Genomic DNA, 13,130 nt, shown 5'->3' with positions numbered 1-13,130 from the left:
CTGGCCTTCGATTGACTGCCTTGCCTTGCTGTTCTGTTGGAAAGGCAAGCCCCCCCCCGCAGCAGCCTGTGGGGAGGGGACTAGGCCTCCGGAGAACGGGGCGCAGGACTTGAACAGTGTCCCCGGCGTAGGTACTGACGCAGGGCCAGGTGAAGCACAGAGCAGAGACTGTGGGGAGGGATGGGGGGGTAACGGCTTGGCACTGCGTTGAATGGGCACATTTGTGCAGTCTCGGGCAGGTGACAGAGATGGGCTCTGCCTCTATGTGCCCAGTGGGTAGGAGGGGGTCACACCTCCTTGATCCCCAGCGGCCACAACTTTCTTAATGAACTAACTGTAGCGCAGATGGAAAAAAACAGCCCTGGAGGAGAACGGCATCAGGCCGCAGACCACGTACAGCATGTGGGGCCCAATGCAAACCTCAGCCGGACCCATCCAGCTCTTAACCAGTGCAGGGCTGCTGCTATTGGGAAGCAGGTGCTGTGGGTTCTGAATGGAGACCTTCCCTGAGCTCACTCCAGGCCACTGGCCAGCCATGGCTCGGTGGGAGTTTTGCCAGAACCGATCAGGTTCAGCCTAGAGGTGAGAGGCTCCAGGATCCTGTTACTGAACCAATTGATGGTGCTTGACCCCGTCTCCAGCAGGGAGAGGAGAGGGGAATTGTCCCACAGAGACCTAGCAACCTGTCCCCCTGGCTGGCTAACTGTGCTTTGAGCCCTTGGGCTCCCCTGCAGCCGTGTGGACACTTCCCACCTCTCTGCCGGGCGCTCGAGAGCAGAGGCTGCTGGTGAGGGCGATGCTTGGAAAGCCATGGTGCTGTTTGGCCCAGAAGCTCTCTCAGATCCATCCCCTTTGGGTCTAGGGAGAGAACTGCATCCGCCCCCCGCTTGGCCCAGCCGCTGCCCGGACTGGTCTTGGGGGGTAGTTTTCCATGGGTCTGGCTGTCTCCAAACAAAGGGGCCTGGGATTGTTCCTTCGTGTAGCCTGCATGGAAGGGGGCTGTTACTCTCAGAAGTACTCTGCCTTCATGTGCCCCGGGGGAGAGTAGTACAGGGACTGTGCTGAGCTCACACCCAATGCTCCAGCCCTTTCGCTGTTGGTTAATGTTCTCCAGGTTACACACCGTCAATAAGACACCCTTCTTCCCACCCCACCCCCCCGGATAATGCTGCACAGGGCAAGGGCACAGTGGCTGAAGCATCGGTGGGGTCCCGGGCTCTCTTCCTGACCCTGCCCCATAACAAGGCTGTCTCCCTTCTCTGGGCCCTGGTGGTGACCAGCCTCCCCGAGGGAAGCGGAGATCTGGAAAGTGCTGAGGATCTCGGGCACAGGCTAACACATGAACATGTGCTAGGGGCGCACGGTGGGGGAGGATGATACCTTGTATTGGCCCAACCGCAGGTGAGAGAGAAGCTTTCGAGCAGCTCCTCAGGTGTGGGAGATGTGGGACCCCCTCTCGTGTTCCCGGGGGTCCCACCTCCAGCGCTGGCTGCTTACGGAAGTCGACCCTGAGCCTATGTGGCAGGGCTTCCGTTAACGTGCCATGGCGAGCAGGGCAGCGCGTTCTCCCATGGGCTTAAACGCAGCTTTGCTGTCTCGGTTTTCTGTCCAGCAGGGTCACATGCCTGTTCTGGCTGCTGTGAGCAGTTCCGACGTGGATGGGGGGAGTGGGACAAACTCCCCTAAGGCCAAAGCACCTGACGAGCTTGTCTCTTGGCAAAGATCAGAGCTGCTTAAAAGGCTCCGCCCTGGTGGCTTGAAGCTGCGGGCTGAGGGGGAGACTTCCCTCGTGCTCTGCGAGGCTCATGGCTGCCTTCTGCGGGGTTGGCACTGAAATCAAAATCATTCCCAAGGGGGGATTTCGCTCCTCCCAGCTGCTTGGAGAAACGTTGCTCTCCCTAGCTGTGCACAGCTGGCCTCTGCTGGAATACAGGGGAATTATGCTTCCGACGCTAGATGGAAAACTACTGTAACTGCAAGAAGGGTGTCTGAGATAAACGGTCTGTAGGAGTGATATGTAACGGCGGGCTCCATTCGGGCCAGAGCATTAACCGGTGGAACTCACTGCCACAAGATAGCCTCGAAGCCAAGAGCTTGGTAGGATTCAGAAAAGGATTTAGATGGCTCAGGGCAGCCACAGTTGCATTAACATGGGCTGTAAACGGATGCTTCCAGGCTGATTGATGAGCGGGGTTTGGTAGAAACTTCTCTGGGATAGGCTAGCCCAGAATTTCCTGACCTGGGGTTTCTTGCCCCTTCCTCGGACTGGCTGGAGCCCCACGTTCTTGCGATTAATACAGCACGTGCACTGTGGCCAAGCTGCGGAAAGAGACTGTTAAAGTGCAAGAGAAGTGTGTGTTCTGCTCCAGGATCTCCAAGCGCTCTGCAAGCAGCATTGAACTCAGAGCCCTGTCCTAAGCTTGTCAGCCTCCTTCAATGCCAACTTGTGTGGAGGCAGATGTCACTTGGGGCGGGGGGGAGTGCATGCTTGCGGGGGTGGCTGGCACAGAGCAATGCCCCCTCCCCTTGCATGCAGTGTGACGGGGGTTAGGGTTCTTGTTGCCTCTGGGAATTGTTGGCTGCTTGGCAGGAAGATTCTAATCATGCCGCCCCAAGGATGTGACTTAGCAAATCGTGCCATCTGCAAGGGCCTATATAAGAACGGCCAGACCGGGTCAGACCAAGGTCCATCTGGCCCAGTGTCCTGTCTTCCGGCAGTGGCCAATGCCAGGTGCCCCAGAGGGAATGAACAGAACAGGTAATCAGCAAATGATCCATCCCCTGTCGCCCATTCCTATCTACTGGGGCCTACAGACTCCCTTTGCTTGGTGGTCCAGGCAGTGTCCTGGATCTGTGTCCCATGTGGGCCAGCCCCTGCTCTGATCTGATACCTGGGGCTCCGGTACGTCTCCTCTTGCGTCTTGAACGTTCCAGGCCAGCCCTGGAGCATTGGCCTCCCTGGGCCTTTCCATGGGTGTCACGTTGGCTTGGGAGCTCTTCCCTGGCAGCCGCAGCCTCACCCACCAGGAGCAACTGGTGGGGAGAGTGCAGCAGATCTCGGGCCCCCAGCCAGGCGGGCCAGCGCTTAGCAAAAGACACGCGTGGCCTTGTTTGTGAAGGGCCCAGGAGCGGTAGGTTCGTGCCCAGCGAGTCCCGCTCCTCTTGCTGGACCTCTGGGGCTACGGCTGCCCGTAGCACTGTGGTGGGCCAGCTGCAGCGTTTGAGTGGAGACGCTCACCATCGCGACGGGAGTTAATCCACCTTCCCGGGGTTCGGTGGGTGTCACTACTAGGGTGACCAAATGTCCTGATTTTATAGGGACAGTCCCAATTTTTGGGACTTTTTCTTATATAGGCTCCTATTACCCCCCCACCCCCGTCCTGATTTTTCACATTTGCTGTCTGGTCACCCTAGTCACTACCTGGCTCACGGGGGTGGGTTTTGCACACCCCCCTCAGCGATGGAGCAGGGGCCACTTCCCTTTTCGGTGCAGTCCTGCCCTAGAGCTGAGCACAACGCCTTCGGCATGTTGCATGGTCTGAGAGCGCCACCTGCTGGGGTTGTGTTGGCATCGTTGCTTGGCAAAAGCTGTGGGATGCGGGAAGGGGTTGGGGCGTCATTTGCTGTTAGACGGTCTGCTCCTTGTGGCAGAGTCGGCTGAGTGTGTCTCTGCCACAGGCCTTAAAGTGGGCGGGAGCATTAGCTGTTGGGGGGAGCTCCCAGCTACTGCAGTCCCAGCCTCTCCCAGCAGGGGGCGCTGAATGGAATGGGGCAGGAGCACTGGCTGTGAGGGGGAGCACCCAGCAGGGGGCGCTGAATGGAATGGGGCAGGAGCGCTGGCTGTAGGAGGAGCTCCCAGCCACTCTCAGCAGGGGGCGCTGTAGAGAGCAGGGCAGGAGGGCTGGCTGTGGGGGAGCTCCCAGCAGGGGGCGCTATATGGAATGGGGCAGGAGCGCTGGCTGTAGGAGGAGCTCCCAGCTACTCCCAGCAGGGGGCGCTGTAGAGAGCAGGGCAGGAGGGCTGGCTGTGGGGGAGCTCCCAGCAGGGGGCGCTATATGGAATGGGGCAGGAGCGCTGGCTGTAGGAGGAGCTCCCAGCTACTCCCAGCAGGGGGCGCTGTAGAGAGCAGGGCAGGAGGGCTGGCTGTGGGGGAGCTCCCAGCAGGGGGCGCTATATGGAATGGGGCAGGAGCGCTGGCTGTAGGAGGAGCTCCCAGCTACTCCCAGCAGGGGGCGCTGTAGAGAGCAGGGCAGGAGGGCTGGCTGTGGGGGAGCTCCCAGCAGGGGGCGCTATATGGAATGGGGCAGGAGCATTGGCTGTAGGAGGAGCTCCCAGCCACTCCCAGCAGGGGGCGCTGTAGAGAGCAGGGCAGGAGGGCTGGCTGTGGGGGAGCTCCCAGCCACTCCAGTCCCAGCCTCTCCCAGCAGGAGGTGCCGTAGGGGGGAGTGCAGTCCTAGCTTCTCTCCAGGAGGAGTCGGGGGTAGATTAGCTACAGCTGTCCGAAGGGAGGGGGGCGGTGGCTGTGCGGAGGGAGCTGGGATACCAGTGGCCATCCCTCCCCCAGGTGTGTGGGCAACAGATGGAACATACCCTCCCGTCCCACCGTGTCAGGTATCCGGCCAGGCCGGGAGCGCTGGGTTTGTATGTGTTTATTGGACACTAGCCTTGATTAGCTGCTGCGCATGGGGATGGCCGTTGAATTATGGATGAGACGTGAGGGTGATAAATTTTGCATGGCCGGCTCAGGTGCTTGGGTGCTGAGGGAGTGAAACGGGAGACTCCGCGCTACCAGGCCCTGGGGCTTTGCTGGGGCTCCTGGCTGGAGAGCTGAAATCTCACTGCAGGGGGAGAAAGGGAAGTGGGTTTGGGGGGGGGTGGGGAGAAGAAGGACCTATGCTAAGAGTCCAGGACCATGCAAAGGAGCAGCCTGATTGTCCCTGTGTGTCTCGCCCAAAACGTCTTCATGCAGACCTGGAGCGCTCTGCTTGCCACTGAAAGGCAGCCAGCTCTGGGGTGGAGTGCAGCAGGTGTTTCACAGCACACAGCAACGTACTGCAGGCATTTAGGACAAGGGGCAAAGAAGGATCCAACTGCCAGGACAAAGGGGGAGATTGAGGGAGGTGGGGATGTAAAGAGAACCCCCGGGCACCCGGCAGGCCCTGTCACTTGTTCTGAGCAGGGGTGCTGGGTCCCAGTGATGCTGGTTCCAATCCTGTGCCTGACTTTGGGCTGACCCCCAGGCGCTCTCCCGCCCCAGGGGTCGGGTTGCTCAGTGGCGTTCTCCTCCTTCAACAGCTGGGCTGTGACGCCGCTCCCCAGAGACGCAGAGGCCACCATTGTCTAAAAGCGGCTCCTGCCATTTGGCTGTCTGGGGTGGGGGATGCCTCGGGGTGGCCCCTGAAAGTGCCAGGTGAAGCCAGCAGGCACCTGGGTGCCTGGCGCTTTGCACCCAACAATGGAAGCTCCTAAAACCTGGGACGGCTTTTGATACTGTCGGTGACTTGTCCTAGCTTGCACGGCAAGTGGGTGGCAGGGCCCCAGGCCCCCTGACTCCCCGTCCACTGCTCCACGGGCCAGTCCCATAGTCCCTTCCCAGAGCCAGGAACAGAATCCAGGCCCCCTGCGGCGTGCTTCTCTAACCACTAGCTCATGCTCCCTCTAGGGTAAGAAGGGCAGACCCTGGGGGCTCCTATAGGCATGGAGACAGGGCCCCTCTTGGGGGTGGGGGGTAGAGGGGACTTTGGGGAGGGGCCGAGCCAGCCCCCCAATTGAAGAGGCCAGAGGAGAGTGGCAGGATGAACCCCCCGTCTTTCCAGCCTGCCTAAGGGCATAAGCCAGCGGTGCCCCCTACACACACCCGGCTGGCTTCTGATATCCTGGGCTCTCCCGCCGTGGCGGCTCCTGCGGGGTATGGCGATGCGCTAGGGGCAGGGTGAGGATGCGGGCGGGGTGGCACCGAGCCAGGCACTGTCAGTAATCCCGAGCCCAGATTAGATTCCGCTCGCTCCTGGGAAGGCAATCCCCTCCTGCCAGCCCCGGCAGCTGTCAGCCAGCGCTCTGCCTGCCCAAGGGACCAGGACGCGGGGGGCTGGGCCCCAGGCTGCGGTCGGGTCGGGCCTGACTTCCAAGGTACGTCGAGGTCCCTGGCCGTCGGGGCGGCTGGGGGCGAGCGTCTCTGGCATTTGCTGCCTTTCGAGTCGGCCAGCTGCTCACCCCTTCACTCTGTCTGCCCTGTCCAGGCTGTAGCGATTGGGGTGTGTGTGTGTGTGTGTCCGTGTCCCCTTCCCCGCCTCCCCGGGGCTGCCTGGACAGACCGATCTTTGCTTCCTCTAGGGAGGGGCTGCCCCTCACTGTGAACCCCCAAAGGCCATGCTGGGGGTACAGCTGGGTTAGAAGTGTGGATCTCAATGCCCCACCTTCTTTGGCTCATGCTTAGCAGGTGAACGCCATGGAGCAGGGATCCGTGTGATAGGATCAGCTGGGACTGTCCCTCACCCCACGGACTGCGGGGGGCTGGGGCACCTCTGAGCGACGCAGGGGGAGTGTGCTTCCAAGGGAGGCCGGGCTAGAATTGAGGTTGCTCTGGACCCTCGGGCAGGTGGTTTTGAGTCGAGATGGCAAATAAGGAATTTTTCAGTTGCTGGCAGCACTGAAAAATGGGGGGGGGAGTGGGGGGGACGGAAAACACAGTGAGACATCTCATGGGGGTGTTTGTAATCAAAGCCAAGGGAAGGAAGCGGTAGATTCACACCCGCTGCTCTGCTGCCACCACCTTCCTTAGGACCAGGCTGGGGAGGGTTTGATTTTTGTTTTTTTAAACCAGGAAACGTGGATAAATGTCCGTTTCGCTGGGCGCGCACAAGCCGGCGGAAATCTATTTCTATGGCTAAGAATCAAAACGCCCAGAGAGGCAGAGTGAGAAAAATGCGGCTTGGGGCCGCCTTAGAGTTTGCTTTTCCGGCTATTCCCCTGGTCTATTGCTGTGTGCTGCTGCTAGTTTGTGTTTGAAGGGTTACAAAGCTGGAATCTCAAGGTCTGTTGTCATTACATAAGGACTGTCTGACACCCCCCCCACCCCCCCTGCCTCCATTATTCCTGGCAATCAAAATAGCGATGGGGTGCGATTCTCTAGCCCAGGGCTTGTGGCCTCCCTCTCAGACGTGGGTGTTCTCTGAGTTCCAGCCCCAGCTCCACCTTGGGGATTCAAACCTGGGTCTCCTGTGCCCTGAGTGAGTGCCCCAGCTGCTGGGCTAAGGATTAAAATGGGGGCGGTGTAGGGTGACCAGATGTCCCGATTTTATAGGGACAGTGCCGATTTTTGGGTCTTTTTCTTATATAGGCTCCTATTGCCCCCCACCCCCATCCTGATTTTTCACATTTGCTGTCTGGTCACCCTAGGGTGGTGGCACCGCCCCAGCTCCTGTCTGGCGAATCTAGGCTGACGAACGGAAACGTTTCGTTTTGATGACGTCGAAACGAACCCTTTGGACCTGTGGAAACATCTGTTTTCGTTTTGGCTGAAACCGTTCCACCTTGCCCCAAATTCGTGAAATGTTTCAGTCGCCCTGAATCTGCCTTTTTCGGCAGAAGTCTTGGCCCAAAATTTTTGCCCCAGCTCTAGTTATGACACGGGCTATAGCTACAGGACCACGTGGTTACTTTTTTCCCCACTGGACCATTCAGTGCACAGGGTGGACGGTTGCAAGGGGAACCTTAATGCTGCTTTTGCCAAACGGTCCGAGTGCTTGACTTTGCGACCTGAATGACATTCCCATAATGTAGGATTTTTTGTTTTTTTTGGTATGTAATTTCCTTGTTTTTTAAGAAGGAAAAACCAAAGTGTGGGCCTCTATAATGCACGTTCTCCAGCACTGGCTGCAGGATTTGAATCCAGGACCACAGAACTCTGCCGCTTGAGGTAAGGATTAATTACGCTAGTTGGCCACAGGGGTAGACGGAAGGTGGCAGGGGAGGGTTATTCCTCCGTGTGGCTAGAGGGATGGGGGCAGGGCTAGTTTTTTGTCCCTCCCCACAAGCCCCCAGGCAGGCTGTGCAGATGCAGGGCTTTGGGCACCCTCCTTGCTGCCTCTGGGTGCCAGGGGAGAGCTAGCCACCTCCATCCCCATGAAACACGTCTGTGGCTCTGCCCGGAGCATGCCTCTCTAGCCTTGCAGACCTGGAACCCAGGGGTCTAGAACCCAGCCCGGAGTAGGGCCTGGTCCCGTCCCCAGCCTGCACGGCACTCAGGGACTAGGACTCCAGCCCCTGCCGATGGGGGACCAGTCCGTCTTCCCCCAGTCTCTGGGATGTGTCCCAAACAGGGTAACGCTTTGAACCGGCAGCTGGCTGGCTGGGTGTAATTGCTGCCTATCTGCTGCTGCTAAAAGCAGGAGGGCTGGGCTGCCCTAGGGCAACTGGCCTGGCTGTGAGACCTCCTGGTGGGCAGGGGCCAGGGGGCAGTGCCGAGCCGTGGGGAGAACACCTGTCAAGAGGAGGACACAGGCCGGATGGGAAGTTGGTTGTGAACCGGAGCTGGGGTGGGAAGTGCCCCCCCCCACCAGTGCAGACCAGATTTCCACCCCCAGATCCTGGCATGCTCATCCCCTGCCCCGCTAGGGCGACCAGATGTCCCGTTTTTATAGGGACAGTCACGTTTTTGGGGATTTTTTCTTATATAGGCGCCTATTACCCCCCACCCGCTGTCCCGTTATTTCACAGTTGCTATCTGGTCACCCTGCGCCCCCGCTGCTGCCAGCGCACACGGGCATTTCCCCAGGGCAGCAGCTGATGCCACCAGCCCTAAACTGCCCCCACTGCAAGCCCCAGTGTAGGGGGCATGCCGGGGCGGTGGGGGCAGGAGGGAGCACTCCACACCGAGATTTCAGGCTGGGGCATGCTGGGGAGCAGTCTGATTGACACCGGGATCTGCTTCACCCCTGAATTCAGCCAGGGCACAGGTGGCCTTCACGCTCCTGCCCCCTTCCTGCCACGGCCCCGCACCTGCCGCTGTCCCGAGACAGGAGCATGTCTGTCTGTCTGTCTGTCTCTCTGCTGGCTGGAACGGGAGCCCTGGGGGCAGCTTGGGTAACCCCTTAACAGCTGCTCTTGCCCCTCCTCTGCCCAGCAGATCTAGCGCAAGGCAAAAGCTGCGGCCCCGCGGGCGAAGCGAGGGGCTGGCCGGCAGTGCTGGAAAGAAGAGCCCGGGAGGTCCTCCCCCAGCCCGAGCACCTATCCGAGCCGTTCCCTCCCCGCTGGATCGTTCAGGGTCCGTCTCCTGCTTTGTCCTGGAAGGAGAGAGGCCAAGAAAGCTCTGGACTCGTCACTCAACAAAGGACTCTTTGTTACAGCCTCCTCCAAGGAAACCTGACCTCCCTCCCCGTCCCTGGGGTGGAAAGCGATCCGGACGGGGCCACTGGCTCGGCTGGGCCCTCTCTCCTTCCGTCGGCGCCGGGGCTCTGCTCTATGTGGGCCAGTCTGCCTCCGTGATGCCGCCCTTCTTCCTGGCTCTCCTGCTTTGGGGGCAGGCGGCAGGAGCCGCCAAGGCCTGTCCTCACCTGTGCGTCTGCTACGAATCCTCAGATTTCGTGGACTGCCGTGGCCGGCGCCTGGCCCACGTCCCCCGCAGCGTCCCGCACAGCACGTGGCTCTTGGATCTGAGGCACAACAACCTGACCAGCCTGGAGGCGGGCTCCTTCGACGCCCTGTGGTCTATGAAGATCTTGCTCCTGGCCCACAACTCCATCGGCCAGCTCTGGCCCAAGGCCTTCGCGTGCCTGGGCTTCCTGGAGAAGATAGACCTCAGCCACAACCTCCTGGCCCAGTTGCCTCCTGACTTCTCCGATGAACTGGCCTCCCTGAAGGAGCTCAAGGCGGCCTACAACCGGCTGTCGGCCGTGGGCTATGAGAGCCTGCAGCACCTGGAGAGCCTGGAGAAGCTGGACCTGAGCTACAACCAAGTGGCTTCCATTGAGAAGGGGGCCTTTCGGGGCCTGTCTAGGCTTCGCTACCTCTACCTCCAGTCCAACCGTCTGGGGATTGTCCACAACGGCTTCTTCTCCATGCTCCAGAACCTGGAAGTCCTCTTCCTTGGCACCAACAACATCAGCGCCATCGAGCTGGAGGCCTTCACCTCCCTGCACAACGTGAACCTCCTGGCTTTGACCGGCAACCAGCTCCTCCACCTCAAATTCAAGACCTTCCTGAACATCCAGACGCCTAGCACCCACCTCCAGCTCGCCGGCAACCCCTGGGCCTGCGACTGTGACCTCCAGCGGGTCTTCAGCAAGATCCTGAGCGTCCGCCACCTCCACGTGGAAGACTACGCCAATATCACCTGTGCCAGTCCCTGGCAGCTGGCCGGCTTGCCTCTGGTTTCTGTGGATGCCCAGCTGTGTGTGGCCGAGACGGCCACCGTCCTGGTGATCACGGTCACCGTCCTGGTGACGGTCGTTGCCGCCATCGTCATGGCGGAGAGGAACAGGAAGAGGAGCCAGGAGAAGAACTGGAACGAGTCGGACGGCCCCTTCGACCCGCAGGAGAAGTGAGACGAGGGGTGGGAAAGCTGGCGTCTGGTGCGTGAGAAGCAGCCGCTTCCTTTCCCTCTGCCTTTGAGCTCTCCTGGATCCGCGCTGACTGGCCCTATTCCTAGCTCCTCGGGACCCAAGCCCGGATGCCTGGGGTGGGGACCAGAGTGGCCGTGCCCAGAGACGTGCTGCTGCACTGACCCCAGGGGGCTCCCGCTCGGTCCCATCTTGGGCCAGGTCCCCTTTCCTTTCACCTGCTCATCGCCACCAGGTTCTGTGAGCCAACGGCTGCCCTGCCACGCCCCTGCACCCACCTCCCCGGCCTTCAAACCCTCCCTCGGGCCCACCCCCGCCCCACACAGGCGGGCCTTTAACAGCTGCCCTCAGGGACGCCTCTCCTGCCCCCTGCTGGCCTGTGGGGTGATTGCACAGATGTAGCCAACTGGAACGTGGTGAAGATGGGGAGGGAGGGAATCTCAACCACCACCCCCCCTCCGCTGATGGGAGGGAAAAGGGAACAGTGCTCTGGTTTTGCCCCTCAACTCAGCAGTTCTGGCTCCGTGAGCCCTCGCAGCCCTCCCCTACGAGGCAGGGATTACCCCTCCCTTACAGCTGGGGAAACTGAGGCACGGCGCTTCAGTCAAGGTCAGTGCAGCGAGCTGGGAATGGAAGGTGGGGGTCCTGACGCTCGATCCCGCCGTTCTCAGCCCCTCCTTTGCTCTGAGCTGGCCTGTTGGAGTTTGGGGGCAGTGTTGCCTTGTGGGAAGAGCTGGTTTAGGGGCGGCTGGGGCTTTCCGTGGCTGCTCCCTCCAGAGGCCAGTGCAGTGGGTGGGGAGCTGCTAGGCGGAGCTGGTTGTCTGCTCCGTGAGTGAAACCTCTTGGGCTGGTGGGGGGCCCTTGACTCAGTGGCCGCGAGGAACCATAAGATTCCACCCGCCTGCTCCACATGGATCCAGAGGCCAGGGCGGCCTGGGGGAAGCTGCTCTGCCTAGCCCTCAGCCCTCCTCCCACCTGGCCCAGCGGTGCTACGAGCCACGCTCCCAAACACGAGGCCCTCGCTGTGCATTCACCCCCTCGGCCAGTCCCGCACCCAGCCGCGCAGCTCCGGAAAAGGCCGCAGCTCTGGATTAACCAGCCGGGGGGCGAGCGCCTGGAGAGTGGGGCTGCGTCCAGCCCGCCAGGAGGCCCGAGCGCCTTTTGGAGGGAGAAGGAGAGTGGGGATTAGGTCAGGTTTGGTGTCACAGATGGGCCAGGCGGCTCTCCTGGGGGGGGCAGGTCCTTTGGCCACGGGATTTTACAATTTGTGGGGCATGAATGATTTGGCAGGGAACGTGGGAGCAGCAGGACAGGATGGGGAGGCAGGCTGGAGGAGGGATTGTGAGACCTGAGAACGTTCAGTGGTTTATCCCAGCTAAGGGCCCGATCCTGCGAGGTGCTGCCTGCCTGGGGCTTCCCGCAATGAGGGGGCCTCTGCATCTTACAGGATCAGGCCCTGAATCGCTTTCCCGTCAGGCCCCTATTAAACACAACCAGAGAGCAGTGCTGTGTTTTGATCCGGTCCCAAAGCTCATGTCTGCCAGCAGCTCTTCGAGCTGGGGCAGGGGCAAATCCCCTGTGAAGTCATCTACTGGGAAACCTGTGTGTCAAGGGTTTCCTGGCTGCTAAGATAATTAACGCTGCTCTCCCGATGGCAGCCTTGTACGGCCGCCAGGCTGCAGAATCCTGTCGTGGAAAAGAAATAAAATCTGGTTTTCCTGAGTGCGTGTGCGTTATTTACTGTGTGTATCGCACTAGGCCAAGGCCCCCCAATGCTGGAGCAGGGCCCCCTCGTTCTGTGTGTACAGCACCGAGCACGGAAAGACAGCCCTGCCCCAGGGAGCTTCCAGGCTCAGGGACGTTGGTTGGCAGCGTTTTCCACTGGTCTCGCCAAACTCTCTTGCCTCTTGGTCCCCCACCAGGGTAGGAACAGAAAGGCAGCATGGCTCAGCATGCAGCGTGGTGACTGAGACCTGCGTTCTGTTCCCTGCTCTGCTTCTGGCCTATTGGGGCACTTTCCCTCTCTTGCTCAGTTTCCCTATCTGTAAAATGGGGGTAATGGCCCTGGCTTCCTTTCTAAAAGGCTGTGAGACCTATTTTTGGAAAGGTCTAGGTATTGTTATCTGAGCACCTCTTAAGTGGTTTGGGATTATCTCCAGCATGGCCAGGTGAAATCTTATCCCCATTTTACAGACAGGAAACTGAAGGCAAGGGCCACATTTTCCAACGCACTCAACAGGATGGGTGTTGGACACACGCGTCCCCATGCCTCTGTGCTTCTAAAAACCTGACCACAGTTATGGGTGGTGACCTCTTGAAAGCCTGACCAAGGTCATGCAGGAAATTTGTGACCCAGCTGGGCTGTGAACCCAGATTTTCCAGCCCAGCGCCATCTCCACAAGCCCAGCCTTCCTCTAGCACAGACGTGGGCAAACTATGGCCCGCGGGACCATCCTGCTCGGCCAGGGAGCCTAGTCCCAGGCCCCTCCCAGGCCCATCCCCTGCTGTCCCCCCTACCCCACAGCCACCCCGCTGCATGGGGCTGCCCTCTGGTCCGCTGCTCCCCCTGGG

General features: G+C 60.2%; 1 protein-coding gene across 2 annotated transcripts; it reads left to right on the top strand.

The window, feature by feature from the left end:
* Nucleotides 1–7,784: 7,784 nt before the first annotated feature.
* LOC112058847 (slit homolog 2 protein-like) lies at nt 7,785–12,280 on the top strand. Of its 2 annotated transcripts, none has more exons than XM_024100792.3 (2): nt 7,785–7,918; nt 9,128–12,280. In XM_024100792.3, the coding sequence occupies exon 2, from the start codon at nt 9,486–9,488 to the stop codon at nt 10,542–10,544; it is 1,059 nt and encodes a 352-aa protein (XP_023956560.1). In that variant the 5' UTR covers nt 7,785–7,918; nt 9,128–9,485; the 3' UTR covers nt 10,545–12,280. The 2 variants fall into 2 exon arrangements, with proteins under 2 accessions (XP_023956560.1, XP_023956559.1); XM_024100791.3 differs by having other exon boundaries at nt 7,822–7,918; nt 9,125–12,280.
* The last annotated feature ends 850 nt before the right edge of the window (nt 12,281–13,130 follow it).

The sequence above is a fragment of the Chrysemys picta genome, chromosome 24 (genome assembly GCF_011386835.1).
Source record: "Chrysemys picta bellii isolate R12L10 chromosome 24, ASM1138683v2, whole genome shotgun sequence".
NCBI lineage: Eukaryota > Metazoa > Chordata > Testudines > Emydidae > Chrysemys > Chrysemys picta.
This window is presented reverse-complemented; position numbering and strand designations above follow the sequence as displayed.